This window comes from Alligator mississippiensis, chromosome 9 (genome assembly GCF_030867095.1).
Source record: "Alligator mississippiensis isolate rAllMis1 chromosome 9, rAllMis1, whole genome shotgun sequence".
NCBI lineage: Eukaryota > Metazoa > Chordata > Crocodylia > Alligatoridae > Alligator > Alligator mississippiensis.
This window is the reverse complement of record NC_081832.1, coordinates 74,438,169-74,465,991: the sequence shown is the minus strand read 5'-3', so window position 1 is coordinate 74,465,991 and position 27,823 is coordinate 74,438,169. Positions and strand designations below refer to the sequence as shown.

Sequence of the window (27,823 nt, the reverse complement as noted above, 5' to 3'; positions counted from 1 at the left end):
CAACACAGCACCGTGCCGCTGTTCGGCAGCTGAGCCCTCGCGGCGTGCGGCGGTTGGCTCCGCCCACAGGAAGGGTAGTTTGCCTCTGACGTCAGCGCGCGGCGCCCTGTCACGCGCTATTTATAGGCCGGCGGCGCGGATCGCGGGGCAGAGCGGCTCAGGCGAGGAGGCCGCGGCTCTGTTGACGAGCAGCGCGCGCGGAAGCGACTCCCCGCCCCTTCCCCAAAGTGCGATGGACCCGTACCACATTGAGGAGCTCGAGAGCCACATCCCCGGCCTGAGTGAGTGCTCGCGGCCGCGGGGAGGGGAGGGTCTGGGGCCCGGGCGCCGCCCCCACCAACGGTCGCCCCGTGTTCGAGCCCCGCCGCCGGCAGCTGCCCGCCTCCCGCCATGATCCGCGCGGGCCCGGCCCTGCGCCGCGCCGCCATTTCGCGGCTCCGCCCGCCCGCACACCGCTGTGTTCCGGGGGCGCCGCGGGCAGGAAGTCACCCCCCCCCAACACGAGCTGGCTTAAAAGTCTTTATTAAAAACAAGCGCGGGCCGAGCTGGAGCGGTGCGCCGCGTGCACACGCGGGTGGGGGGCGTCTCGCAGCGGTTAGGACTTCAGGAAAGCCTTGACCTGTTGAAACAAGACATCCAGGCAATGCCGAGCTTTTAAACAGCTGCCGCTGCGGCCTGAAGTCCTCGAGGGAAGCCTAAGAAGAGGCACCGGCCACCTTGCACCACGCTGCGCCCGTCCCGTCCTGCCCTGAACGGCCTCCGAGAGCTGCTTCCGTCCCGGGGGGTTTCGACCTGCGATACGCGCCGAGACGACTGTACGCGTGGGGAAGGGCGCGCTGAAGGGAGAGGGGGAAACGCAGCCTCGGCGCGTGTGAATAAGAGAAATATTGGGCCTTTCAGACTGATGTACCTAAAGGGACTTGAAAACATAAGCCGCGGGGTGGGGGGGATGGGAACAAGTTCGTATTTTGCCTGGCTGCTGAATCTTCCTGCATTGACTGGTGTGAAAGAGGGAGCGGGTTCCCGCACGCTTCTCCCTCCATCCCTGCTGGCTGGGCGGGTTATGGCACGGGTTCCCGACCCGCCGTGGCCGCGGTGTGCGACAGGTCGGCTGCCAGACCTGAAGTCAGGAAGTGACTGGTGTACTGTGGACTTAGCAGCCAACCCTTTATAAAGAAAGTATAATAGTGTTGGCTGCCGGTCTGCAGTTTGCTGGTCACTTCGGTCTGTGGCTTGCCAGTCCCACGGTCACTTCTGGTCTGCAGTTTGCCGGCCTGTGATCTAAAAAGGTTGGGAGCCCCTGCCATAGGGTCCGCGGGGGCTAGGAAGAGGGCAGAGCTGGTGCTCTTCCAGGCCTTGCTTCCCTTAAGGGACTTCCTAGCCCTTCACAGCTAACTTCAGCAACGTTTACCAAATTATGGAGAGCTGAACTTGCTAAATCTCTCTGCCAACATATTTACAGTTATTGCCAAAGAGACACCAACTACTGCAGCTTGACTATAAAGTTTTTGAATTATGGTCTTGCCAGCATGAAGTTGCTGGAGCCAACAGCTCACACTGGTAAGTCATAATGGTCTTATTTTTGAGTACCGTAATCACCACCTGAAAAAGCCTTGTTTTCTTACCTTATCGATCAAGTCCTCTTGTTTAATCTTATCGTTTTTAAAGTCTTCGTTAACATCTAAGACCAGAATGGGTATCTCTCTGAGGTTGTCAAAATCCACCCTGTAAGAAAGACCCCGAATCAGTATCTTTCTCTTGGCAAAAGAGGCTTTTATTTATAAGTATCCCTAGACCTGGGTGAAGGTCCCTTTCACCTGATGTAGCCCCCTCTAATCCGACACACTCATCCTTTATGAAAACTTTTTGCTGGGGAATAGGTTGTCAGCACAGTGACTTCATTACAAGATTAAGGAGAACAATTTCTTGAAATACTGCTCGCTGCTTTGCCCCCCTCTGCTGTTAACTAACCTCTAATCCATTTGAGGTAGATTTTTGTTTATAAGAACTTTAGCTGCGAGTGGCATCTTCAATAAGTTATAACTGGCAGTTGGGGGATCATACTAGACAGCTTGCACATGAGTTAAAATTAATAAACTTGTGGAAGTAGACCCTGAGCTGCCCCCCCCTCTCACAAGTGCTACTTCTAAAGTCCTCCTTCCCTACCTTACTAAAATAGGAAAAATACTAAAATTTGAAGCGTAATAGGAAGCTTGATCCAAAATTTTGATCTGCCTTTGCAGACTTGGCTGCCTTCAACTAGTTTAATACAAGAAACTTGTTTTCTCCCTCCCATTCCAACCCTGAGAGCAAATAGGAAGCAGACATTCTCCAGACTGCATACTATGGTCATTAATTACTCTCCTCTCTGCCCCTCCCTTAAATATTTCAGGTTATGAGTTCCACCCCTGTATTTAATCATATTAGGGATAGACTGTGCTAGTAACCTAATATTTACATGTTTAAATGGTAGGAGTCTAGTAATTTACAGTGAAATGGCTTGATTCCTGGTTTCTGCTGAAAAGGAGACAACTAATCTACAAAAAGTCAAGCACACTTGGTTTAAAAGTAGTTGCCATGCCTCTATCCTGGCAGCAACTTGTGCAAAATGCCAGGATTTTAACACTATTCCCTCTATCTGGCAACACACTTCAGGCTTCAAAAGAGAGAGCTGTCCAGCTGAAGAACATTAAAATATAATTCCAAATAAGTATAAAGACAGAGTCAGGAGGGGAACTGAGAAAGATGTGCGGTATACCTTGCTTCACTTTGAGTTCCTGGACTTCTTATGGACAGCTTCTTTCAGTAGAGAAGCTTAATGGCTACATGACTTGTTACTTTGAAACCAGGATTAATATTAATGTAATAATAATAAATACTGGGCATGTCTACATGAGACACTGCAGTGGCAGACATAATACTGTGCAGTAGTGTGTTAGTGCTGTGCATGCCATGACATTACTGCGCAGTATTTTAAGCTACTGTGCAGTAGCACTGGTGAACATCCTTTAGCTGACTGGTTACTGTGAATGTATTTACTACTTGCTGTTGCAAGTAGTAAATAAATGGACAGCAATGACTGCACTGTAGCATCTCATGTAGACATGCCCACTGAACCCCTAGTTCAATTACAATAGGTAGTTTTAAAGGTGGTGAGGCAGTAATTATTTAGAAAGCATCTAGCTGGGCAGTGTTCTAAAGGAAAATAGCAGAAAGTTAATTCTGCTGGGATGGGTTGAATTGCTTACCAAGTGCTTAGATTGGACCTGTTGTAAGTTTGAACTACAGGAAATGGAGCTAATTCAGTGGGGCGAGAGGTCTCCTAGCCAAACCATTTTATCATTATCCTTGGGGTGCCTACCAGGGTTGACACCAAGGGAGGCAGATCTGTGGGGATCTTTCACAAGTTTGCCAGATAGCTACTGCAGCTTAAATTCAGCTCTTCTACATAAATTCTTTTGTAGTTGACCCCCTCTGGTAGGATAAGTCTGTCAGGCCTTAACGACTCAAGCTGCCTGCAGTGTTATGTATATAGAACGGCTCATACTTTATAGTCCTCTCATGAAGCCAGGTTTCGTGTTTATGGTGGAGGCTTTCCAAATACTCCATCTCGATTCCTTGTTCCTCTTCTCTGCCTCGAATTTGCAGTCTTTCCATGCACTTCTGCAAGAGTAAACAAAGGTATGCTTAAAATTGTTGTTTGGTATGTGCACTCAAACATGCCTCTTGCTTCATACAGGCAGCGCAGCAGTCGTGAGGTGTTCTTTACACTGACAACTGCATGACTTCAACAGTCTCTCAAGACAGCTTGGGTGCTTTTATTTGCATTCAGCACATTAGGCAGCTTAACGTATTCACTTCTTTTAGTTAAACTTCCTTTTTGGTTCTTGTGCCTTCAAATGTAGATGCGTGTTCCTCTTCTTTAAGGTGAAAACGAAGGCTTAAAGTGATTTAAAATTTTTTTTTTAATTAATTCTTTTAATTGCTTTAATAAAAATGAAATTGAATGGAAATGAATCAAGCATGAGCAGGCTCTCAATAAGTCTCAACTTTGAGTAATCCATGTTTGGGCTGACAGGATCATTTATAACTGCACCTTGGCTCTAGCATTGATTTTTGTGTGTGCCTCTGGACTATCTGAAGGACTTGCATTGAAAGACAGCGATTCTCCAGTTTCTCCACTAAAAAGATTTGAAGGAATGGAGATTATTTATTTCTGCTAAAAAATAAAACCAGTTGAGTCACAGACCAGAACCATACGCTGTCTATGACAATGTAGGATCCTTAGTGACTGCGCTGGATGTCAGCATTCTACAGTTGCCAACATCAGAATAACAGTCTGGAAAAAAGAGGGCTTTGTTCAGCTGTAGCCTGTCTGTGACCTGGAAGCCAGAGCTGCTTGTCTGCAAGTGTTTGGTGCTGTGTTCTGATGGCTGCCTAGCTGCACTATCTAACCCAGGTTTGAGAAACACACTTGGATTTATCCATTCTTTACAGTGTAAATATAGTATGATGAATACTTTTTTTTTCTATACTGAAAGCCTAGATATGTAAAGCACAAGAATTTACAGTAATGACTAACTCTCAAAATACTGTACACCCATCCTGGGCGAAGTCCTAATATTCAATGTTGGGTGCTGAGACAAGTAGCTACTAGCAGGAGCAGTGCAGAACTCGATGGAGCTCTGTTGGATTGCACATGGGTTTCCAGTTAGTTTTCTGGAGACCTCCTACCCTCGCTTGACCCCACTCCCCAGTGTCAGCACAATGCAGTCACCTCAGTTCACTTCTGTGAAAGGTAACTTCTGCACCACAAAAACAGTCACTGTTACAACAGGTACACTATCTTCTTTTGACTTCTGTTGATGTCAAGCATTCGCAAAAGGAGAGAGTGTGAGCTTACTTAGTGAATAAGTCTAACCATACCTCTGGTGTGGCTCTTAGGTAGATGATGCCATCCAGCTGCATATCTGGTTCAAAGGTAGTCAGAAACCATGTATGCAAGTCCTGATAAATGGCCCATTCTGTTTCGTTGATGCATCCAGACTCAAACAGATTGGAAGCAAACACATACCTGTAATATAATGCACCTCTCAGTTAGCTACTGTCTAAGTAGAGAATCCTTCATATAGCTTACAAAGGACTCATTAATGGGAATTACTGGACTGACAACCCAATCCTCAGATTCCTCAGGACAGCCATAGCATGAACTCTAGCTTTGTCTAGTTACTTCAGCTTCAGTTAGGGTTTTTAGTTGTGTCTTCCTGAACAACTAGGCGTTGAGTAGTTTCACTTCAGTCGCAGCTAATTCCACAATCCTAGCTAAAACTGCACAGTCGAGTTCCCTGGACAGGGAAGTGAGACAGGTCCGACAAGCTAGCAAGACCCGTGAGGTCCCTAGGAAAGATGCAGCTGACTTACCGGTCACTGAACACCGATCTCTCGTAAAACTGCACCGGGTGCTCGGCTTCTTGCAGTTTGGCCGAGGCAGCCTTCAGCTGTGCCTTGACTCTGCTCAAACAGGCAAATGTCTGAAAGGTGTAAGCCCATCTTGTTGGCTTGTCGTACAGCATGCCAAGTAGGTTCCCTCCGTTCTTCTGAGACGAGGTAAGCTCCTGGGGGGAGAGCAGAGTGGCTGTGGTGGGACCCAGCACCTAACCCCCAGCAGTGAAGGGGGAGCCGGGCTCCTGCCCCCCACAGACGCACCGAGCCTACCTTGTACTCGTTGTCAGTGCTCTGGACATTGCACCACTTGGCGATGGGCTCGGGGATCACTTCCCACTCCTCGCTATACTTCTCCAGCAAGCGGACGAAGGTGGATTTCCCCGAGGCTGCGGAACATTATTGCCAGAGGAAGAACGGGCCCCGGCGCGGGGCGGTGCGGGCCGCTCGGCCCCGCCGGCTCCCAGAGCAGCGGCTAAGCCGCTGGCTGTCTCTTCCCTCCCCCATCGAACCCGGCGGGCGTGGACGGGGCCCGCAGTCCTCGCTGTCACCCGGGGGGGGGGCCGCGCGTGTCCAGGCTCGGCCATTTCGGGAGCCGGCGCGCGGGGGAAGGAGCCGGCGCATGCGCGGCTCGCCGCGAGTTTGCGCGGGAGCCCCCAGCGGCCGGCGATGTGTTGGCGGGACCCGCCGGTCCCGCTCGCAGCTCGGTCCTGGCCGCGCTGCGGAGCCCGAGCCCCCGTCCCCCCCGCCACGGATCTGGCGCCAAGCCCCGGCCGCAGGGGCGAGTGGGGGGTTGGCGCTTCCCCGCAGGTCCTGCCCGCGACCCCGTCCCCGCTCACCGATGTTGCCCTCGATGGACACCTTCGTGAGCCGCTTCTGGAAGCTGCTGTCGAGCGAGTCGGGCTCGGAGGGGCCGAGGCACGGGCGCTTGGCCGAGGGGCGCATGGCTGCGGCGGGGCGCCGGGCGCCGGCACTGGCAATCCGTGCGTCCCGCGCCCGCCTTCGCCAGCCAATCGCGTCCCGCCGCCCGCCCCGCCCCGCCCCGCCCCCGTCTGACCAGGGCCGCTCCTCCGCCCGCCCGCCGCCCCCAGACACGGCTCAGCCCGTCGCGGCTCCCGGGCCCAGCGAGCCGGGCATGTCCCGGACCCACTCGCTGCTTTGTAGCGACTCCCGGGACCCGCGTAGTGCAGAGGCTTCCCTGCCCCTCTCCCGGCCCCCACGGGCTCCGCTGGACGGGGCGCACCAAGGCCGGGGAAGCGGTCGAGACCGTCGGCGCAAACATGCGCCTCCCTGCCCCACGTCTGCAAACGGGCTACGCCGTAGCCGTGCCGGGGACACCCACCCCCACCGTACACCTCCCTCCCCGGGGCCAATGCTTATCCACGTGAGGGGGGGACGGACCCCGCCGTCGGGTGGGCGCACTGCGCCTGCGCCGGCCCAGGCGCCGCGGCTTTGTTCAGCGGCGGGGAGGAGCGCATGCGCCCGCAAGGTGTGGGCGGGGGGGCGAGTGCGAGGCTGACGACACGGCCGGGAGAGCATGCGCAGGCGGGCCCGAGGGGGGGCGGGGAAGGGCGGGGCTCGCACCGCGCCTGCGCAGCCCGCGGCCCTTTTCTGCGCTTGCGCTTCTCGCTTCCGTGGCCTTGCGCTTCCCGCCATAGCGGCCGCGTCTCCACCGTGTTCTCCCGTTCCGCGTCGCCGTGTTCGCCTCTCGCTACCCGCTCGCCATGGAGGACCCCAACTCCGCCGCCGCGGAGGCCGCGCTCTATCCGCCGGGCGAGGACCCGGGCGTGGCTCACGTGTTGTCTCTGCCCACAGCCGCGGAGAGCGAGACGGAGCCCAGCTTGGGCTCGGGCATGCTGCTGAGCGCCGAGGGCGGCGAGGGCTACGTGGTGAAGGTGCGCGGCCTGCCCTGGTCCTGCTCCGCCGAGGAGGTCGAGCGCTTCTTCTCCGGTAAGTGCGGGCGGGGCCCGAGGGCCGCTGCAGTGCGCGCCGCCCGCGCCAGGGGGCGCCCGGCACCGCGCCGCGCACGCGGGGGGAGGGGCGGGCTGGGCCGGGCCGGGCCCGGACGGGGGGGGCTGCGCGCCTGCGCGGGCCTGCGCGCCTCGGCCGCACGGGGGCGCCCCGAGCCCGGCACTGCGGCCCTGCCGCCGCCGCCCGCCCGCCCGCCCGCGGCCTCGTGCGTGCGTGCGCGGCCTGCGGCCTCCGGCCTCGCGCCGCTGCGATTAGCGTGGCGGTCGGCCCTCTCCTTCCCTGGCTTCCCCTTCGTGTTCTGAGTTTTTCTCTCGATCTTCGCGCTGCTTCTGTTCTAGTCCTTTTCTTTGTTCGTTTCTCTCCGGGTTTTCGGTTCCATTGTTCTGGGTCGCTTGGCTTTTTTGCTGTTGTTGTTTTTTCTGTTCTGGGCGGGTCTTTGCAGCGGCGGAGCCAGCCAAGCTGAAAGGGCAAACAAGGAAATGCCGAACGCTGAGCCTCGCCTCGATTTCCCAACTCTTTCCAATTCAAAGTCCAAACAACAAAACAACATCCCTCCCTGGTTGCTGAAAAAAGGGCGCTTACGCCCGAAGGCTTGCAAAGGCCTTTTCTCCAACTGTTTAGTTGGTTTAATAAGAAGTAGCGTGTGCCCCCAAAGATCGATGCCTGCCTGTGTCCTTAGACCATGCTAGACCAACTAAATAACTGGGGGGAGGATATCGCATCGACCCAAACAGCCTTGCCTGCCCGTGTCCTTAGACCCACACGGCCAGAATCAACACCCCTCTGGGAGGACAAGGAGTCCATTGTTTCAGCGTTCACCATTTCACTTGGGTAGCGATTTAAAAGGTCGGTCCAGGCACAATTCAGTGGGTCCCTTTCATCTAGGTCAGGGGCCGGCTGTAAGTTGGTGACCCCCGATCCAAGTACATTTGCAGAACACTTTCATCCCTCTCCATTCGGTGCGTGGTGCTAACTGCTCGTTTGTCACTTCGCTGTGTTTAGCCACCTGAGCTGGAGAAGGAAAACCTGCATTTGGCGTTGTTGGGCACAGAGCGCAGGCGCTTGGGGTGCGTGGAAGTGGCGTCACTAACCAGCTTGTTCTGCCTTTGTCTCAGAATGCAAAATTCTGAACGGAGCTTCAGGTATTCGTTTCATCTACACGAGAGAAGGCAGACCAAGCGGGGAGGCGTTTGTTGAACTGGAAACTGAGGAAGATGTGAAACTGGCTCTGAAAAAGGACAGAGAAACAATGGGACACAGATACGTTGAAGGTTTGACTTAATTGGTCTAGTACCTGACTAAGTGTATTTGTTTCCTTTTTAGTTTTTTTTTTTTAAACTTGTGTGTGTTAAATGCATGGAGATTTGACAAACTTATGTACTGTATTTTGTCAGTTGACTAGCCTCTCAAAAGGTAAATGACTTTAACTCTGCTTTTGCTGCATTCAAAAATGCATTAATTCTAAGTGCCTCTTACAGTTTTCAAGTCAAACAACGTTGAAATGGATTGGGTTCTGAAGCATACGGGTCCCAACAGCCCTGATACTGCTAATGATGGTTTTGTACGTCTTAGAGGACTTCCATTTGGCTGTAGCAAAGAAGAAATTGTACAGTTTTTTTCAGGTATGTGGGGTATAAGCATTAGCTGTAGCAGTACTGGTTAATGCTAGAATTACAGTGGCACTGCTCTGTTGCCCAGCACTACTTTCAGTAGTGCAGACTGTTCCACAGTTCTAGATTACGTGGATTGCATAGGATTATATGTGCAAATAAGAGCTCCATTTGCTCCATTGACTAGGCCAGTACTTTTTTTTTAAGTCTTAATGTGGGTCAAATGAGACAACGTGTAGGTTAACTTGGTGACTTTTGGGAACCTTCTTTTAGTTCTAAACAATATCTTGAACAGTTACATTCCATTAATTACAGAGAATGCATTTCTTGCCCTAAAAAGGAGTTTAAAATTCTTGTAGTCAATTTAAATGATTCCACACATGCTGTTTACTGGAGCACCTGTAAATGGCTGAAAATTCTCATTGTTGGGACCAGTAATGTGAGTGGAATCTCTTAGACTTTGCTTCCTGTTCCTATCTTGAATTTGAGAGAGAAAGTAGTATAGACCTGTACAAAACTAGCGCATGATGTGACTTTGAAAGTGATCTGAATATAGATGTGTTCTCTCTTTTGTTGTTTATTTTGTTTTTGTTCTTTAAAGAATTTCTTTTTTAACTTTTTTTTAAGGGTTTAAGATTCAGGTTTAAAGAAATTGTCTTTTGTTTTTTTTACTTTAAAACGTTGATCTTTGCCAACTTACGTAATGTTGACAATTGTTCTGGAAATTGGAATAGCAGTATGAATGCATAAGAATCGAATGTTGCTTAGGATTAAACTTGCTAATGTTTTGAAAGCAGAAAGTGTGAACATCAATGTGAATCTTCCTTTACTATTGAATATTAGAATGCCTGATTTCTAACTTTTTGCATAGGTTTGAAAAACAGGACAGATTTGCTTTTTATTTATTTATTTTATTTTTTTTGCTTTTTAAAGTAGGTTAGAAATGGACCATTGCTTCAGTTAGAAAAAAGTTGCATTATATTTTATGTATTTTAGTGAAGTAGTGATATTGAACATTAACAGTTTAAGTGTGTAAATTGCCTAATTTGACTTCTGCTACTTGCATGGTTAATGAGTAATTGCTGTAAACCATTAGAAGTTGTATAAATGTGCCTAACATACACAGTGCATCTTTTCAATTTAGAAATTTAACATTTTGAAATGTAATTCATGAATTTCTCTTACTAAAGCAGTGCTTTTGAAAAAAAATATTTTTCTAATACTGAATTTAGACTTTGAAATGTGTGCATAAGAGTATCAGTTTCTTTTGTGAACTTCGAGTAAATACTTATAGTATGTAAAGCTAAATGTACTATCTTGACTTTTAAATGAATTTCAACAATTTTGAGTATTCTGTAAAGTACTTAAGAAGCTTTTATTTAATATGTGAGTTTCTTAATGCATCCTGCACTACTGCATCACTACATTTGGTTCTTTGCACAAACTTGCACAGCAGGATGGGTTAAGAATTTAAATTGAATGGTATGTGATCGTGGAGTTTCATGTTGACATGTTTTCTGCTAGACTGTTTATCTAGAACCAACATACCATTCGCTTAAATTTTTTATTACAATTCTGGTATATTTAAAGCTATAAGAAAAATTCATGACTGGGCTTGTGATTTTAATATTGCCCCCTACTGGGGTTATTTGTCCTTGGGTTGAAGGGTTGGAAATCGTGCCAAATGGGATAACATTGCCGGTGGACTTCCAGGGGAGGAGTACGGGGGAGGCCTTCGTGCAGTTTGCTTCACAGGAAATAGCTGAAAAGGCTCTAAAGAAACACAAGGAAAGAATAGGGCACAGGTGGGGATGGATGGTTGGTTGGATAAGTCACTTTTCTTATGGTAAATGTTAATTAAATCCATATTCTCTCTTCTTAAAAAAACAATTGGCTGATTCCCAAACCACTACATCTTACTCTAGTAGTTCTGATCTGTAACTTGGTCACAAGCTGACAACTGTTTGTATATGTGCAACGTGTGCACAGAACCCAAACTTCCTAAAATGCGTGCAAACTAAAAGCAAATTAACACTTAGGTAGACACCAAGTAACTGAGTAGTTTAAACTGTGAAACTGAGATTTGACAAAGTTGAGAGACTATGGCTTTAAATTTCTCAAATAGCAATAATTATGCCATTAGCTGTAAAGACACACATAGCACTGTATTACCATAAGAAAATGTGATAATTTCTTCTAAACTTGTTGAAATGTAACAAATGTTCTTTCTATATTAATCTTCCATGTATAATGAGCATAGCTTTCAAGAAATTGTCACAAAGGGTTTTTTAGTCTCTCTTACTTGTGACTATTTTTCATTGAAGCATGCATTTTTGCCTATGCTGGATTACTGAAGCATAGGCTGGGGTGACTAGCTCATGCAAAGCTTTTTTTTTCTTTTTTTTTAAAAAACCTATGGGTTTAAATCTTGGTGGAGACCAGGTTTTTAACCCTCAATATGTTTTGCCACATGAGCAAAAAATACTGAGTTGAGTGGAGTGATCTCCCTCCTGCTTCCCCCCCCTTCCCCTGCCCCCCCAACACCTACAAATTTTAAATTTTGGGTGGAACTAACTTGCTCCCCCACCCTTAAGGCTGGGATACTCTGAAGTATAAGGAGCGCATAAACCCTTCAGTAACTGTAATTTCTTGAAATTCACTAATTGGAAAGTGAAATTGTAGAATGTCATTGCCTACATAATATAAAGAAATCTGGCTTAAAATATCCTGCCAGTTTCAAGGCTATGACTAGAATGTCTCGCTTTTAACTTTAAACTGTGCTGATTGTGATATTCTTGTGCTTGGAATGAGAGACTGACTATCTTGTGTGGAAAACGTTTCTAGGTATATTGAAATCTTCAAGAGTAGTCGAGCGGAAGTGCGTACTCATTATGATCCTCCCCGCAAACTGTTGGCTATGCAGAGGCCAGGCCCGTATGACAGGCCAGGCGTTGGAAGGGGATACAGCAGTCTTGGCAGAGGAAGTGGTTTTGAAAGGATGAGACGTGGAGCTTATGGTGGAGGTACGTATATGCACCTGAAAGCTCATGACTTCTAAAAAGTCTGAATATTCTAACTTTGATTCTCAACCAGGGCGGTGCTGCGCCATGGGTGCTAATGCAAACAATACATTAGATGTGCAAACACTGTGCAAGATAAATTCAGAGATTGCAAAAAATGAATGTATATAGTGTTAGAAACATTGATTTGTTGTAGTCTCTTTTTATGTAACCCCCCAAAAAAGGTGAAACTTAGAAGTGGTGCTTTTCAAGGGTGCTTTGAGTCCAACAAGGGCTGTTTTTAACTTGTATGTTTGACTGATTCATTCCAAGCAGCTATTGAGGTCGTCCGTGTCCTCCTCCCCCCCCCCCCACACACACACAAATTTTGCAGTATATGATGTTTCCTGTTCTGTAGATGACATTTTTTTTTGTCCATCTTGCAGGCTATGGAGGCTATGATGACTACAATGGATACAATGATGGATATGGCTTTGGTTCTGATAGATTTGGAAGAGGTAAGATTTCTTTAATAGGAATTTAAACAAAATTTCAATACATGTCTGAAGTAACTTTAATACATCTGAAAGACCTAGAATGGACTCTCTTCTCTACAGGGATGTCCGACCACAGATATGGCGACGGAAGCTCCACGTTCCAAAGCACGACTGGCCACTGCGTACACATGAGAGGATTACCTTACAGAGCAACAGAGAACGACATTTATAATGTAAGTTTGAATACTCTTCCGTGCTACATTTTGAGCAATCTGCTGAAATGGTAATTATTGTAAGCCTTGATAGCATTAAACCTGCAATTCTGCCTTGAACAGGAAAATGCTTGTTGCAGAATTGTTGCGTGTGGTCAGTAGCAGATATGTTTAACACCATGTGAATTTTATGCCTAGTTCTTCTCGCCTCTAAACCCTGTAAGAGTACACATTGAAATTGGACCAGATGGTAGAGTGACTGGAGAGGCAGATGTTGAATTTGCTACTCATGAGGATGCTGTGGCTGCCATGTCCAAAGATAAAGCAAATATGCGTAAGTCTCTCCACCTGTCAAAATAGACTTCCTTCGACTTACAAGCCTCCCCAGGTCGCTGTGGAGGCCAGCCTGGATGTGGATTCTGGTGAGACTAGTCTCTAACCTCTTTTCTTTTCAGAACACAGATATGTAGAACTCTTCCTGAATTCCACAGCAGGAGGGAGTGGTGGTGCATATGGCAGTCAGATGATGGGAGCAATGGGTATGTGTAAATCTAACTGCATTTTAAAAGAAACACTTCCTATTTAACGAAGCTGGCTAATATTATACAGCTCCTGCTTACTGTTATGCCTGGCATAAAAACTGAAATTCAACATTCTGTCTTAATCACACAGTCAAGGAATCGGAAGGGGTAGTCCAAGATTGGAACACTAGCACATTGCCAGGTATTATAAACCTTTTGGGAATACATTCAACCAGTTACTTAGGCTGTTAAGTAAATTGTGCTGAATGTGAAGAGTGTGGTGAGATGAGATGAATGCTTTTGGGGAGTGCATGGGATTGCACCAATGATGTGGGAGATGCTAGTCACCCTTTCCCTTTCTTTCCAGACCAGGGTGGTGATGGAGGGCGTATCTGATTTAACTGACTCCCTTGTCTAAAAAGTTGAGCTTAAAGTTGCTTTGGAAAGCTTTAAGCTTTTTTCCCAACTTCTAAAATTGGGTGCAAAATGACTATAGCAAATGTTTCCAAAATGACTAGGCTGAATTGATTTGGCCTTTGAAGAGAGAGAGCCTCCTCTACACAACTACTTTTAATCTACAAATCGGATACCCCTCTTGATATTTACTGGTCTCTTGGGATTAGTCCTTAAAGTGGTGGTTGGCTTCTGCTTTTGGGGAGGGGTGTGGGGGTGTATGTGTGTGGATGCTGTTCCTATAGCACGCTGATTGCAAAATGTAATGCTTTTAAAACTAAGCTTAAAAAGTAAGCTTCTTGTTTCAATGGAAATAGTTTTTGCAAAGGTATCTGACAGACTTTAAAATATGAAAGTTAAGCATCCTAGAAGTCAGTTCTCCTAGTGGCAGTCTGAACCTGTAATCATAGCAACTCCTAAATGAGTGTAGATGCTCCCCCTTCCAGGCATATAAGCTGGGGCAGGTGACATTCAACATGTCCTAGTATTGACCATCACCATACCTCTGACAAGGGCAATAAAGGCTGTGGCAAGGATCTAAGCACTGATTTGTCTAACCGCAAATATGAAGCTTCATATTTGTATCTTACACTGCTTTAAAGTATGAAACAGTTGCATTTAAAAGTCTCTCTGCAGCTTGTTACATAGCTCAAGTTGTAGAAGTAAAAGAAATCTCTTTCCCCTTCTGAGTTCCAAGCATTGGTGGAGAGCCTTCTGTCTAGCAGAACATTTCAAAGTCCTTGTCACAAGTAGCTGAAGAATGTTTTTGTGTTTCAAAGTGAGAAATCGGAGCATCTGAGGCTTACAAGTTGCGGGCTGCACTGACTTTTTAGACAAAGAGGGCAGGGCCAGTAGAACAACCCTCCCTCCCCCCCGTGTTGATTATTCAGCCAAGCTTAAGTGCTAGTAGATTTTTGAAGTGGCCTATTGGAAGCATAAGAATAAAATTCCTGCAATAAGAGGAACTAAGACGGTATTCTCTCCCTAGAAATGTTCATGTCAGCGAGTCCCCAAATTGGACAGGGCTTTACTGAGTAGGTAGTATGTAGTCTGTAGACCTTTGTAATGGACAGGTCTTTGATAGTCAAGGTCTTAACGTTCATATCCTTAACTTGAAAGGAAACCAATCCAGTTATGGTGGTCCAGCTAACCAGCAGTTGAGTGGGGGTTATGGAGGAGGATATGGTGGTCAAAGCAGCATGAGTGGATATGGTAAGATGATTTTTGTTAGCCTTAGGTGGGTGTCTGATACAGCTGGCTGGCTAGCACAGTTGGCCAAGATCCCTGCGTAGGTGTGCAAGGGTAAAGGTAGAGGCTGAGCAGCACCATCTTTTAATGCGTTGACACTGTTCACTGTTGGCCTGAACTTTAGCAGCTAGTTCCCTGGGGGTAGGGGGGGAGAAGCTTTCTGAAAGCTGGAAATCCAAGCCTGAAATGTAAAGAAAATGGGACTTCATTTTTTTTTATAAGGGGAAATAAACACATTCATGCTCCAGTTTAAATGAACATGGCCCATCTCCTGCTCTTCCACGTAGAAATGAAGTGATTCCTTGATGAAATGGTGGATTCCACCTTTCTGACCAAGGAGACCTTGCTGTTTTTGGAGGATAAAAGCAGGCTGCACTAGAAGTCTGGAGGCCAGCCAACGTGCCAGGACTTACTGCTGTGCATCCCATCTATTTAAAATCTGGGGAACTGTTTTGCAGTTGGCTTTTTAAAGAAGTGGTGGCAAAAACTTTGAGTAGAAACTTGGGGTTTTTTAATTTTATTTATTTTAATAATACGGGAGTGTGCAAGGTGGCCTGGAAGGGGTTGGCTGGTGAGATGTCACGGGTACGCTGAGGCGTGGTCTAGCTGTCTAATACTTGTCTGTCTTCCCTCCCCTTGCAGGTAGCCAGGGTGCAATGAACAGCAGCTATTACAGCAGTGGGAACCGTGCATCCATGGGAGTGAACGGCATGGGAGGGATGTCCAACATGTCCAACATGAGTGGTGGCTGGGGAATGTAACTGCTGACTTTTGGTCAATCTTTTTTAAAAAAAACAAACAAAAAACTAAGTTTAACAGTTTTGCAATACGAGCTTGTGATTTATGCTTTACTGTAAGTGAAATCGGGATTGTTATTTTAAAACTTCAGGTTCAGTATTTTTGAACATACAGAAGAACATTCATCTAGGATGTAATAACAAAGTTGAGTAAAGACTATAACTGTTAAACGATTTTCAGCTTTTTCTCAAGTTAGTTTTGTTGTAGGAGTGTATTTAAGCAGTAAGCGTATTTAGGTTTAAAGCTGTTTGAATTATGTTAAATGTTGCTCTTCGACCATATTACATCAACACTGTTTTGCATACATGTTGAGAAACATGCTTTTTTGTAAAAACAATATAGGAGCTGTGTCTGCAATTCAAAGTGAACATTTGGCATGTTAGTTCTAGTTCATTTCTTTTAATACCCTGTAAGGCACGTTTAATTTTTTTTTTTTTAAGTTAATGGGGAAACATGTTTGAAACGCAATACGGCTACTTTAGGATTTTGGTCTTGGTGTTCGTATAAAATTCTGAGGCCTTGATTTAATCATTCATTGTATCGTGATTTCCTTTTTAGGTGTATTGCGCTAAGTGAAACTTGTTAAATAAATCTTCCTTTTAAAAACTGGAACTCTCTCTCCTTTATTGGAAAGATTTGGTACGAGCCTTCCTGACTTGGAGAAAGGGGTGGGCAGTTGCAGGCTGTATATGCTGTTCATTACCACCAGCTGCTAGCCTGAGGAGAAGCACGTATGCTGGATTTCTTGTGTTCTTGTGCTGTGCACCAGTTTTAAGCCAGCAAGTAAAGATGGTGATACTTGAGATTTGCTATCTCTTCATTTTGCTAGAAGCAGGTTTTTGCATTTGCCTCTTAGGCTATAGGGCAGACTGTGCTGCATGGTTTGCCCACACAGGGCTTCAAATTGCCCCAAGCATCATTCCTGCTAGATGACCTGTGCTGCCTTTGTGCAGACATGGACTGCCCACTTCCTACAAGCAGCCTCTAAGCTGAAATTGCACTATGCTAATGGTTGAAGGATGGAATAACCTGTTTGCTACCCAACTCCGGGGAAGTCAACAGAGTCGTAACTATTAACAGACCTCTTCTAAAGTTCTTTTGCCAGTACTAAAGGTGATTAAATGTGAGCTAGACTATACTGGAGGTGTACAGCTAGAGTAGTTTGGCCCCTCACCCAGATTAACAGCAGCCCTGCAAAGAACTGGGGTGTGTGATGCATTGCTCAAGCAATGCAATATGCTATACCCCCCCCCCATTAACTCCCATGAACACCTTGCAGCTTCCTGTAATGAGACCTAGATCTGACTGCATCTGCAGCTGCCATTATGTGTTCAAGGTCAGGCATGTGTGTGTCCATCCTCTAGAACCCACCTTTTCATTTCAAGCAATAGTATTACAGCTGACTCCCCTTTCACCCCCATTGGACAAAGCTGGTATATGATGTTATAAACACTGATTTATTCCCCCCCCCCACTGACTTGAAGTTGATGCTGTGTTCACCTTAGCCACATACTTCTTCCCTTCACTTGACTGGCAGCCCCACCTCACTGCAAGGATTGATGTTTGATCTGTGCCCTGTACCTCAGCCCCCTGTTGCTATCAGCCATTCCATGGCTTTGATCATTTAGGGCAGTTATTTATTAAAACTAATAAATCCCTTAGGTTAGCAATTGCTAAAGTTAAGGTTACTCACTCAACTGAATTGCGGGATTAGTGCTATTACATTTTCATTCTTGGAAGGAAACTAAGCCACAGCTTCTCTTGGACCTGCAGTTGGAATTAAATTGACTACATCAGTCATCTAAACTTCATTAAACCCAAAGGCCAATAGCAGTCATAAAAATCACTCTAAACAAATGCTCTAAACTACAAACTCTGTATTGGAGAGCAGTGTTATACTGATTATGATGACAGCTACACAGTAGAGTTAGTATAAGCATTGCTCCCTGCCCTTATCTTTATTGTTTCTGATCAATAGTTGATAGCTTGTGGTGACTGGCTGGCTGCCTGCACTGGCACAAGCAAACTCCCAGACTTCATTGTATCCCCTGAATTCCAGAAGTTGATCAGCTTGCTCATTTTCCCCAGAACAGATGCTTCTTTCACCCATTTATCCTGAATTTCACCCTGACTGCCCGAGGCCAGTCTGCTATTCACCAACTTCTTCCATTTGCCCACCTTTTTGCCTGTATTAGATTCCTACAGTTCTTCATGCTACCAGGACAGCCTTATCTCAAATTGTGCATTTCTGGAATTGCAATGCTTGTATCTGCTCTAATACAATCCCACCCCCTGTTGTGTAATTACAGCACATTTCATAATTCCTACACCATGACAGCATGCACAGTTAATCCAGAGGATAGTACAAAGAGAAAATGCTGAGAGGGCTTTGTCTGTGGATGTAATTGCAGACTCATTCACAGGAATGGAAAGTCAAGATGTCAGTGGTAGCCAGAAAAAAAGCTCGCACTTAAAACCAGAAATAGCAGAGTCCTTATTTAAAACAAGCCTCCCTTCCACTCACAACACTCATGAAAGCCAATGATGTGGTAAACTCGGATGTAAACTGAACCCTTTTACAGCTAAGAACTCAAGGAGACCAGGGCAAGCGTTCAGAACTAAATTCACAGATTTCGGAGCATTTGCAGACACAGGCGCCCATAACGATCTCCTTCACCAGGAGAGGAACTAAGCACTAAACTTCAAGAAGATTTTTCTAATTACAGACTTTAAACTCGTAGGAACATAGCATGCAAGCCTATGGGCAGGCCTTTCACATAATGGATCAGGCTAGCAGTAATTTCTGCCTTGCTTCTGCTACCTGTGACAAAGTCTCTAGCCTACGGCAGTAGCTGAGTGAGGTGACACAGCCAATTGTGCACTTCCAGCTCCTGGAGCTCTAGTATTAGGCCAACTGATTTTTGCAGGGGCCAAAAGGATGTAATGTGAACCAAAAGCACAGCTAAGCTGCACGCAGAGAACAACCATCTTCATGAAAGAACATCATACCCAGGAGCAACCTAGATTTTTCCAGCTCTTACCTACGTTATCACTAAGTGACTCCAGGACTGGATATAGCATTGCTTGCATTTTAACAAGTGTACCAGTAACAAGAAGGCTTGAAGTTGAACGTTGCTACAGTAGGGCCCCCCCCCAAAAATAGAAGCAACCTATAGTTCATTTTAGAAAACTACAGCCCTCCCTGCCTCCAAAAACACCTTAAGTAACTCAAACTGCTTGTCTCACTCAGAGTTAACTCCTTGATGTTTGTACCGAAATGACACTACCCAATGTAGTCCATATATTTATTCTGCCTTGAACCACTGGAGTGTGGTCACTTTATTTCAGTGCACTTTTGTAGGTGGACTTTCAGAGTAACTTTTAGCAATGGGTAAGTGTTGAAACCATGCTGTTTAGCAAAGCTGGCATGGTTAACAAACAAGATATTTTCTACCCACCATGCTATGTCTTGTAGTGCAGGGAAATTCAACACACTGCCTTGCTACCCACTACACCAGTGATTTACAGCTCAGAATATTCAAGAATTAGCTTGTATTAGGTGTTAAAATCAGGGACATGGAGAAACTACAGCATAGGTAATCTTCTCAAATACTCCCAAAGCAGCATTTTCTTTCACAATTAAAATAGGAATCCCCTGTGCTCCCATGAGTGAGTTATGATTTTTTCCCCTTGAAGAAAAAGCAGCAAAGACCAGTATTAAAACAGCTATTTTTTCACAGTTTAACAACACCTTTATTGCATTATCACTGTATTTTATTCATAAGTGATTTAGAAACAAATCTAGTCTGTTACTCTGATTTAAGTATAGCGAAGGCACATTCATTTATACATTTTATAAAGCTTTTTCCATAGACATAAACTGTAGAAGACTGACAAATTTATCTTCAACTTAGTTCGACCACATACAAAACTGTACATAACCACCATAATGTTATCTGGAATATAGTAAAGTGAACAGTTACAGCAGAACCATGAGGTTACAGTGCAGAAAAAGTGATTTGTTTAAGGGATCAGTCAAATCTATAAATGTGACGTGTACAAAGTTTTAAATACAAAGAAAATAGCTTTTTCTATATATATATATATATATATATATATATATATATATATATATATATATAAAATACAGAAAAGAGTGAATTTGCATTTCAGTCTCAGGAAACTGAATATTTTGAACTGACCTTTTCTATGATTGTTAATTCTGTCAGTTTTATTAAGAATTCTATTAACACAACATTACTTTTCATAATTCCTGTAAAGTCCCTTAATCTTTTAAATCAGATCTGTTTACTTGACCTGTTCTATAATGGAAAGCAAATCAAAGAACTAAAGAGATGTTTTCTGCTACACAGGGAATATCGGGAATAAAGGGTTTAAAAAAAAAAAAAAAATCTAGTCTTTCAAGGTTAGATTGGTCCTTCTGAAACAGCCAAAGCCTTAGGTGGAATTAGAGGAACATCTCTGAAGCAGTAAAGTGTGACATGTATCGCAAACACGGACAGGCTTAGGGTAGGAAGGCAGCGCAAGTTCATTGCTGGAACAAGTGTTACAGAAGATGTCACCACAGTTCCTACAGTGATGCTGTAAGACAGTTAAAAAAAAAATACAAGAAAGAAATCAGGTAATTAAGCCAAGTTACAGCAGGCCATACAACTGTGGCGAGTTCCACGAATCCCTTGGCATCTTCCACTATTTTGGTGCTTCCACTTTACCCGAGTCCAGGGCTCTCTGCCACACGAGACCTGTACTCTCAGCATGGAGGTTAGCTTAGAGTCATGCATCAGCCCACTGTATTTAGGAAACTAAGAAAACAAAAACAACCCCCTCCCCAAAAATGTGGGCACACAAAAACAACAAAACCCCAAACCCATCTCCATTGAACTTCCAGTCCTTGTCATCCAGAAAGGGAAATCAGACAGGAAGCTGAGCTCAAGTTTCTCGTGAGGGTGTGGAACACCTATCTAGCTACAAGTTCTTCCCATTAGGCAACAAACAAAATCACCATGGAGAAGATTAAATGCATTTAAGTTACAGGTAACAGACGCACGCATTTAATGCTTTGAAAGTTAAATGTCCCCCTCTCACTTCACTTGAAAATGCAAGTGTTACTCAGCAGCAAGGCAGTTTTCAGAAGCTGTCACACAAAACTAATGGCAGCAAGTTAGAGGCTTGTGAATAATTCTCTAGCAAACAGGGTTGTGATGCCATATGGGGAAGATCATACTCCGTCAGATAAGTATCTTGTTTATTAGTCTGAAACGCACACAAATGCAAGTGTTCATTATTATTTCCATTACCTTTCTTCTTGAGATGGAGAACTCTTTTTCACACTGCTTACAGTGGGTTGCTTCATCATCTTTTAGCCAGGTATGACCCTAAAAGAGGAATTTTCTGTCATAAGTGCAGGAAAGATGCATTGGAGTTATAAGTCACTTGGAAGGAAGGTTGCACACTTTAGTTACAGTTGGAACTCCCCAGGCCCAGATTTGAGAACATTTCAATGTTAAGTTACATGCAGCAACACTTGGGCTGAAATCTGATCTTGCTTCATTTACATGTTCATAATGTGCTAGTATGCAGTACCTTTAGTGCTTTATTTACTTCCTTAATGTCTTCCATCTTCAGCTTGGATCTAAAAAGGGAAGTTAATTCTCATTTTATTATGATTTAAAAAAAGAATCAAAAAGGACTGTTTGGAGCACCCATACAGTATCACCGATCTGAAACCAAGAGGGAAAGTAAGCTTTCCAGTCCTGTGATCAGAGCAAACCAGTCCCACTGAAGGCAGGTTCATGCACACATGAAGGTCACAGGACTGAGTTCCAGTTCAGCCTCCTACCTTCCATATTGACCTACCATTTCCTAATATTCATAACTTCACAGATGACTAGATGCCCTTTAGTGACTGTAACCAATCAACATGAGAATCAAAGCTACATTTCCTCCCCCCCCCGCCCAAATAATTGAAGGGTTCAGTTACTGGAACTTACTGGCTAAGGTGCAGCCCCATTTCTTGGAGAGCTTGTTCTTGTTCTTCACAGATTTTCTCTAACTGCCGTTTCTCATCTTGTAGTTTTCGCAGTTCCTATGAATCACACACACTAAGCATTCCAGCCAGAACATGAACACTGGGCATCTTTGCTGCTGTCTCAGGACTTCATTTATTTTTTAAAGTTATGCTTATGTACCCTGGATCAGACAAATCAACCCGACATCTTCCAGGACTAAACCCCCACACCCCCCATGGTAACAGGTAGCATGTGAATGGTGCGGTGCCAAGTGAAATAATGCAGATCACCATGGGTCAACTATTTAACCAATTCTACCAGAGGGGAATAGATTCTACACCTCTGCAATCCAAGTCCAACTACGTTAACACTTGTGGGGTAAACCAACAAAATGCTGAGTGGTTCGGTTGCCACTCTGCTACTATACGCAGTCACAGAGAAGGAGGACTGGAAGGGGCCTCCAGAGGCCATCTAGTCCAGCACCCAGTCTGAGGCAGGATCATCTCTGTCCCTACACAAATCCATAATCTAAACTCCACATAAGACCACCCTCAGCCCTGACACAGAGACCCAACACCATACACCGTACCTGCTAGTGTCCCACTTATATAAGACCTTGCCTTCTGGTGTGTGTCCAGTGCCTCTGGCACTGGAGACAACTGCTCCCGAATGCACAGACATGCTACTGCCTATCCTCAAGGAACAGTTTTTACAGTGAATCATTTTTAACTGTGACTTTAAAAAGCACCTACACAGAGGCTGCAAAAAGCCCTTCATGCTGAGGGGAGGACACTCATTTTAAAAACATTTCCCTCTGAAACCTGGTGCTCTAACAATAATGGACCTTTGGTTTGTAACATCCTGTTTTCCCAGTTTTGTAACAGTTTGTAACATACTGTTTTCCCCAGCTCCCATCCTTTGTATTTGCTTGTAGACAGCCAAGTTGTTAGTTTTTTTTTCTTGTAGCCACTTTCACAGAAGGAAACAGCAAGTATGGGAAGAAAAAGCTTTACTTCACTGAGGCAGCAAGAGGTTGGACAGCACCTCTTCAGTCTGCATCCTACATACTTTCAGGTTTGAAGCACTTACCTTTTTCAACCCTTCCACTTGCTGCAGTTCTGTTTTTAGAAGAGCAGTGGTGTCCTTCTCTTGATGGAGCTCTCGTTGCAAGGTCTGCCTCTGCTCTTTTTCAGATTTCAGTTCCTTCTCCAGAGCGGAGCTGTTAAAAATAGCATTGGTTCTAACAGAGCCTGTTTTCTGTAGTAGACAATACTAGGGACAGGGGGAAAAAAAGAGCCTTTGTGCAACCAACAGCAAGATCGGAAACACTGTTCCAGAGGTGGGGTATGAGCACGCTGCGCCATTGCAGAGACCAACTGTGTTCTTGGGTCACTGTAAAAAGATGCACACATGCTCGACTGCTTAGGTATGAGCAGCAGCGTGTCATGTCGTGTCCCGTCCGTGTCCCCGCCGCACACAGTGGTCCTTTAACACAGAGTACAACCACACACAACTCAGGCTAGGAAGCCAGCACGTAAGAAACAGTAGCAGAAAAAGGACACAGATTATGTTTAGCTGCAAACCCTTCTAGTGAAATAAGAGGTTCTTTGATCACTGACATTAGAAGTGAAGGAGGCTCATGCTTGAGGATTTTGTTAATAGGAAAAGCTGGGGCAGGGTGGGGGAGAAGGCAAGACAACACGCAGCCTGGGAGACTGAGGGGGTTGTCAGGGGAAGAGACATGACAGGAAAAGCAGGCTGCAGGCAGGAGACTGGGAATTATAGTTGCTGCTTTTGGACAAGAGTAAAAGAAATCCAATCATGAATGTGTGTGTGTGTGTGATTGGGAGGCGGGGGGGGGGAGGGGGGGGAAGATGGACGGACACGGGCAGCATTCACTTTTTATCACCCAACACTAGTTGTATTGGTTGCTGCCTTCTTAAAAAGGCACATCATACATACAAACAAACAAAAAAAAATTAAGGAGATTTGATAAATGACGGAAGGCCACCCCCCAGTCATCTGACTGCAGGCCACAGTGAATAAGTGGAGAGGGCAGTCCTTTTACAGATTAAAAGCAATACTATTATCCCTGAAGACAATCAGATTGTTACTGCAGGTCTGAAGGCACTAGGCTGGATCAGCAGCCCCTCCTAAATCCCATTTGTTCCAGTCCAGCAGCATAAAGGAGGCAGCTGGTGCCTTAGCTGTAGCTGAGAATTATGTTATGTTAAGGGACTTGCATAAAATGGCATCCTGGAACCAGCTGGGTGCAATCCTGGCTGCTAGGAGGTTTCCTTGGAAAAATGTACCCACTGGCATGAGACAGAGTAGCCTGAAGTGAAAGCTCATTCACTAGGCTCTCAGTAAACTGCAAATCTAGTACAAACAAAAGAAGGTGCTGTTCCTGTTGGCATCACATCCCTTCAGAAAAGGAACTGTTCCTAAGAAACTTTCCCGACCAACGATCTTAAGTTCTCAGGCTGCCAAAACAGACAGATCAGTAAAACAGAAGTAATATCTAAGAATGAGAGGTAAGCAACCCATCCAGAGACCCCACTCTGACATTCAACAGCTGATTTGTTTCATAGCATTTGCCAGATAGCAGCATAAACACAGATGGTATCATTAAGGACAACAGACTTGGAAGATACAAAAATATGCAATACAGGTGATTTTTGACGCAGACAGGACTCTCAAATCAACACGCTACCCCGATGTAGCGAACAGCCGAGTTCCTCTGTAAGTACCATTAAAAAAAAAAAAAAGTACCATTGACTATCCAGTTGGGTGATGTGTTGCCGCCAAGCCTCAATTTTGCCAGCAAATTCTTGCTTCATCCTGTTACATTTTTCCTCTGCCACTTGCTGAGCCTTTTCTGCATGCTGTAGCCTAAAGCACAACAAAATACATAGTACATTTATTAGCAACAATGCATGAAAATAACTGACTCCTTTTTCTAAGAAAACAACACTTATTATAGAAAAATGGGTGTAATAATGGAGACAAGTTAAAAAGGCACATAAATGGGGCATTAAAAAGATTTCTGCAGAAGCCAAAACCTCAGACAGATTTATGACAAAACAAACGTATTGTCCACACTTTCACATCTACACCTGCGTGGATTGGATCTGTGTGTACAGTCAGGGAGGGAGACACACACTACTGGTGGGTGCATGTGCACAGGGGGAGATGGGGATAAGGAGAGGAGGGAAAAAGGGGAGAGATCCTAACCCTGCACAGGACATGGTAAAAACTGATGGGGGTGCCTGAGGACTGTTCTATGTTGCATGGGAAAAAACCCCCATGGGTTGGAGCTCAGTAAAGTGGGGAAGGCAGCTGTGTTGTAACAGTCATAAGGAGCTCCATTATGCTCAGCCCTGCCCAGAACACTCCTAATCTCTAGTGGTGCCTCCCGGTCTGCTCAGACATGTGTTGCCAACACTGGAGTTAGGGAGGGAACACCTGACAATGGAAGTACGCAGACTGCAACAGTCTTGTCAACTGCTCTTCAAGTATAGTCACACCAGAGAGAAGCAACCATTTAAGTTTCATATTTCTCAAGTGACCTACATCTATTACACGGTGGATAGATGGGGCTGGACTTGATGGCTTGAGAGGCCACTTCCTGGCCATCTTCCTAAGTGCAGGAAGGCTGCTGTGTGGGGTGAGCACACACCTTTTGGGAAATAAAAGAAAGCGAGACACATAGCGCTAATTTGGATACTGGCCGATAGGAAACATTCTCTCTCTCTCTCTCGCAAAGTTATTCAGTATTTGATACAATAAGTAAATGAATTCAACTGTCCAGTAACCTGTCAAAGATTTGGCAACAAGATGTTCAGCTTCTGTAATCTGAATGGGAGGGATTTTAGTTCCATTTTATGTGAAAAAGCTCAGTGTCTTATTTATGGAGTGCCCATTGAAGTCTTTTTAATACACATGAATATTGGAAGCCCATCCATTACTGTCTGTCAGTACTGCAGGTTGAGAGTCTGTAACTATTACCTCTCCTCCATCTGCTTCATAGTAGAGAGCATCTCATGGGTTTTCCCTTCAAAAGATGATATTGTTTCTTTTTTCACTTGCAGTGAGCTCTCCGAGTTCTGAGGGGAAAAACAAAAACAGCAACAACAAAAAACCACATGCAGATTATTTCAGGCAGAAGAAAAAACAAAAAGGAAAAAGCATACCCAAAATAAGGTTTAAGGACAAGCTTAACTATTGTAGAAAACCACACAGATATTTTGAAGAGTTTGATTATTTTAGAAGGAAGCTACAAACAGGGCGCTCTCTTCTGGTGCACTGAAGAGAGTAAGAAACAGCGAGGGTCTGGGAACTCGCATGCCAGGAGTTCCAGGGATCAGGTTTCTAGAAGAGGACACAATGGTGGAGGATTAAGAGCATTTCTGCCAAATTCTCAATTGCTGCCTTTCTAACCATTTTGCATCTTTTCTATAGGAAGAGTTTTATTCTTCTCCCAATGAATTTAAATCAGATAAGGATGGTCCATCTACTTGATATTTGAAAGCCAGCAATTAGATGGTTTCACAGTTTGAGGCCACAGGAGTCCATCTGGCCTCACCTCCTATACCTTACAGGCTGTAAGGTCTGTTCCCCGACAGCACCACTCCCCCAGATAGTATCACACAGAACTTCAGCAACAGTGCTGAACAGAGCCAAAAGTACCTCTCAGCAGTTTGCTTGTGGTTCCCTGTTGTCCAAGGGATAATTTTTCAAAGGTTAACATGTTAGTCTTCTGTTCTAGTCACTAGACCACTCGTCAGGATTTCTGCGACCCTATTCTCCCCCACATGATGAAAAATTCGATTGATTTTTCTACTGTAGTCCTTTAAGGGTATCAAACAGAATTCCACAGAGCACTTTAAAGGAAACTCAGACAATAATTTATATATAAGCCTACTCAATCTCTAACGAAAAGACAGGATAAGTGAAACTGTGGAAAGAAATGCTTAAGACAGGTGTAATGGAAGTACTACTAAGAGGATTACCAGAGAGTAAAACTATCCATTACATGTTGATAGAAATGCAGATAATCAACTAACAAAAAAGACATATATTGGTTCAAAACACACCTGTGTACAATTATTGAAAACATAGTTATTGTTGGTTCTTGACATCCATTTTTGATGTATTTACCTGGGATTTGTGAAACATCTGCAAATTAATAGCTTTAACTTCTTCCAGCTGTTGGCGAAGAGCAACTAAAGTGTCCTGTTTTTCATGTGTATCTTTTTCCAGAAGTTTCATGGCAATTTCCATTTCTGTTTTCATTCCAATCTGCAGCTCCAACTCCTTCTCTAGTTCCTTAGAAAGAGATTCCCTAGTTATTGCTATATAGGCACGCATCACTTAAGAAATACATATGGTACTAACCCTATCCAAAACTTATCTGTGTGTTATTTCAAAGGAATAATCTTAAACTGAGATGTTAGGAATAATGAGACCAAGCTCAAAGAGGGCAATATGAGTAGGTTAAAGGAGGTAACCTGAACACATTATATCCCAGCTCTCTGCATCATGCTGGTTTATTTTACTGGTAGTCCTGCTCTAGAATATAGGACTGAGTGCCTAATTTAACCTCTCATGCTAGCTGCATTCTTTTTCTTCTTTTAAAAGTTAAAAAATGCTGCGGATCTGAACAGCAGACAGGGACTCTTAACCCAGTTAGCCTAATCAGGCTGAAAAAAAAGTGTTCTTTGAGAGGTAATTGTTATTAAAGAAAGAAAAAAAACAAACACAAAGTGCAAAGACAGAACTGGTTTTGTGCAGGGAGAGCTTTTAAACCAAATGTCTTCAATGGTGTGTATATACACCAGTCCTTAGTTGAATTAGTACAGGTCAGTCGCATCTTACGCAGGTATTACGTTCTGAAGTCAGTGCATAAGGTGAAAATTGCGTATAGTCAAATTACGATTACTGTGCCAGCGACTTGACTAGCAGTGACTGCCTCTGCCTCCAAAACCTTCTGCAGCCACGGTGGAGCCATGCTTAGAGCTGTGCGGTCGGTGGCAGCGGCGCA

At 45.0% G+C, this 27,823-nt stretch overlaps 3 protein-coding genes across 11 annotated transcripts in view; 1 reads left to right on the top strand and 2 right to left on the bottom strand.

The window, feature by feature from the left end:
• The first annotated feature begins 178 nt into the window (after nucleotides 1–178).
• Nucleotides 179–16,363, top strand: HNRNPH1 (heterogeneous nuclear ribonucleoprotein H1). Of its 5 annotated transcripts, XM_019478409.2 has the most exons (13): nucleotides 179–281; nucleotides 7,258–7,392; nucleotides 8,529–8,684; nucleotides 8,892–9,035; nucleotides 10,690–10,828; nucleotides 11,868–12,046; nucleotides 12,469–12,540; nucleotides 12,613–12,752; nucleotides 12,930–13,065; nucleotides 13,187–13,270; nucleotides 13,404–13,454; nucleotides 14,825–14,917; nucleotides 15,596–16,363. In XM_019478409.2, the coding sequence occupies exons 1-13, from the start codon at nucleotides 233–235 to the stop codon at nucleotides 15,712–15,714; spliced, it is 1,497 nt and encodes a 498-aa protein (XP_019333954.1). In that variant the 5' UTR covers nucleotides 179–232; the 3' UTR covers nucleotides 15,715–16,363. The 5 variants fall into 5 exon arrangements, with proteins under 5 accessions (XP_019333954.1, XP_019333955.1, XP_019333952.1 ...); XM_019478407.2 differs by lacking the exon at nucleotides 179–281 and having other exon boundaries at nucleotides 7,062–7,392; XM_006263526.4 differs by lacking the exon at nucleotides 179–281 and having other exon boundaries at nucleotides 7,063–7,392; nucleotides 12,640–12,752.
• LOC102575265 (deoxycytidine kinase 2) lies at nucleotides 507–6,451 on the bottom strand. The gene is made up of 7 exons (XM_006263524.4): nucleotides 6,282–6,451; nucleotides 5,716–5,831; nucleotides 5,422–5,615; nucleotides 4,927–5,074; nucleotides 3,548–3,663; nucleotides 1,626–1,725; nucleotides 507–619 (listed from the first exon to the last, which is right to left on the bottom strand). Exons 1-7 carry the CDS (start codon nucleotides 6,385–6,387, stop codon nucleotides 596–598), a joined length of 804 nt encoding a protein of 267 aa, XP_006263586.1. The 5' UTR covers nucleotides 6,388–6,451; the 3' UTR covers nucleotides 507–595.
• A 3,117-nt stretch (nucleotides 16,364–19,480) lies between the features above and the next one.
• The window catches only part of RUFY1 (RUN and FYVE domain containing 1), a 30,565-nt gene continuing 22,222 nt past the window's right edge, over nucleotides 19,481–27,823 (bottom strand). For all 5 annotated transcript variants that reach the window (XM_059712898.1, XM_006263527.4, XM_019478544.2 and 2 more), the window contains exons 11-18: nucleotides 26,941–27,108; nucleotides 25,789–25,886; nucleotides 24,553–24,672; nucleotides 22,870–22,999; nucleotides 21,763–21,857; nucleotides 21,356–21,404; nucleotides 21,070–21,147; nucleotides 19,481–20,353 (exon numbers count right to left, since the gene is read on the bottom strand). In XM_059712898.1, the coding sequence (XP_059568881.1) occupies nucleotides 20,210–20,353; nucleotides 21,070–21,147; nucleotides 21,356–21,404; nucleotides 21,763–21,857; nucleotides 22,870–22,999; nucleotides 24,553–24,672; nucleotides 25,789–25,886; nucleotides 26,941–27,108 (882 nt within the window). In that variant the 3' untranslated portion in view covers nucleotides 19,481–20,209. The remainder of the gene's footprint in view (nucleotides 20,354–21,069; nucleotides 21,148–21,355; nucleotides 21,405–21,762; nucleotides 21,858–22,869; nucleotides 23,000–24,552; nucleotides 24,673–25,788; nucleotides 25,887–26,940; nucleotides 27,109–27,823) is intronic.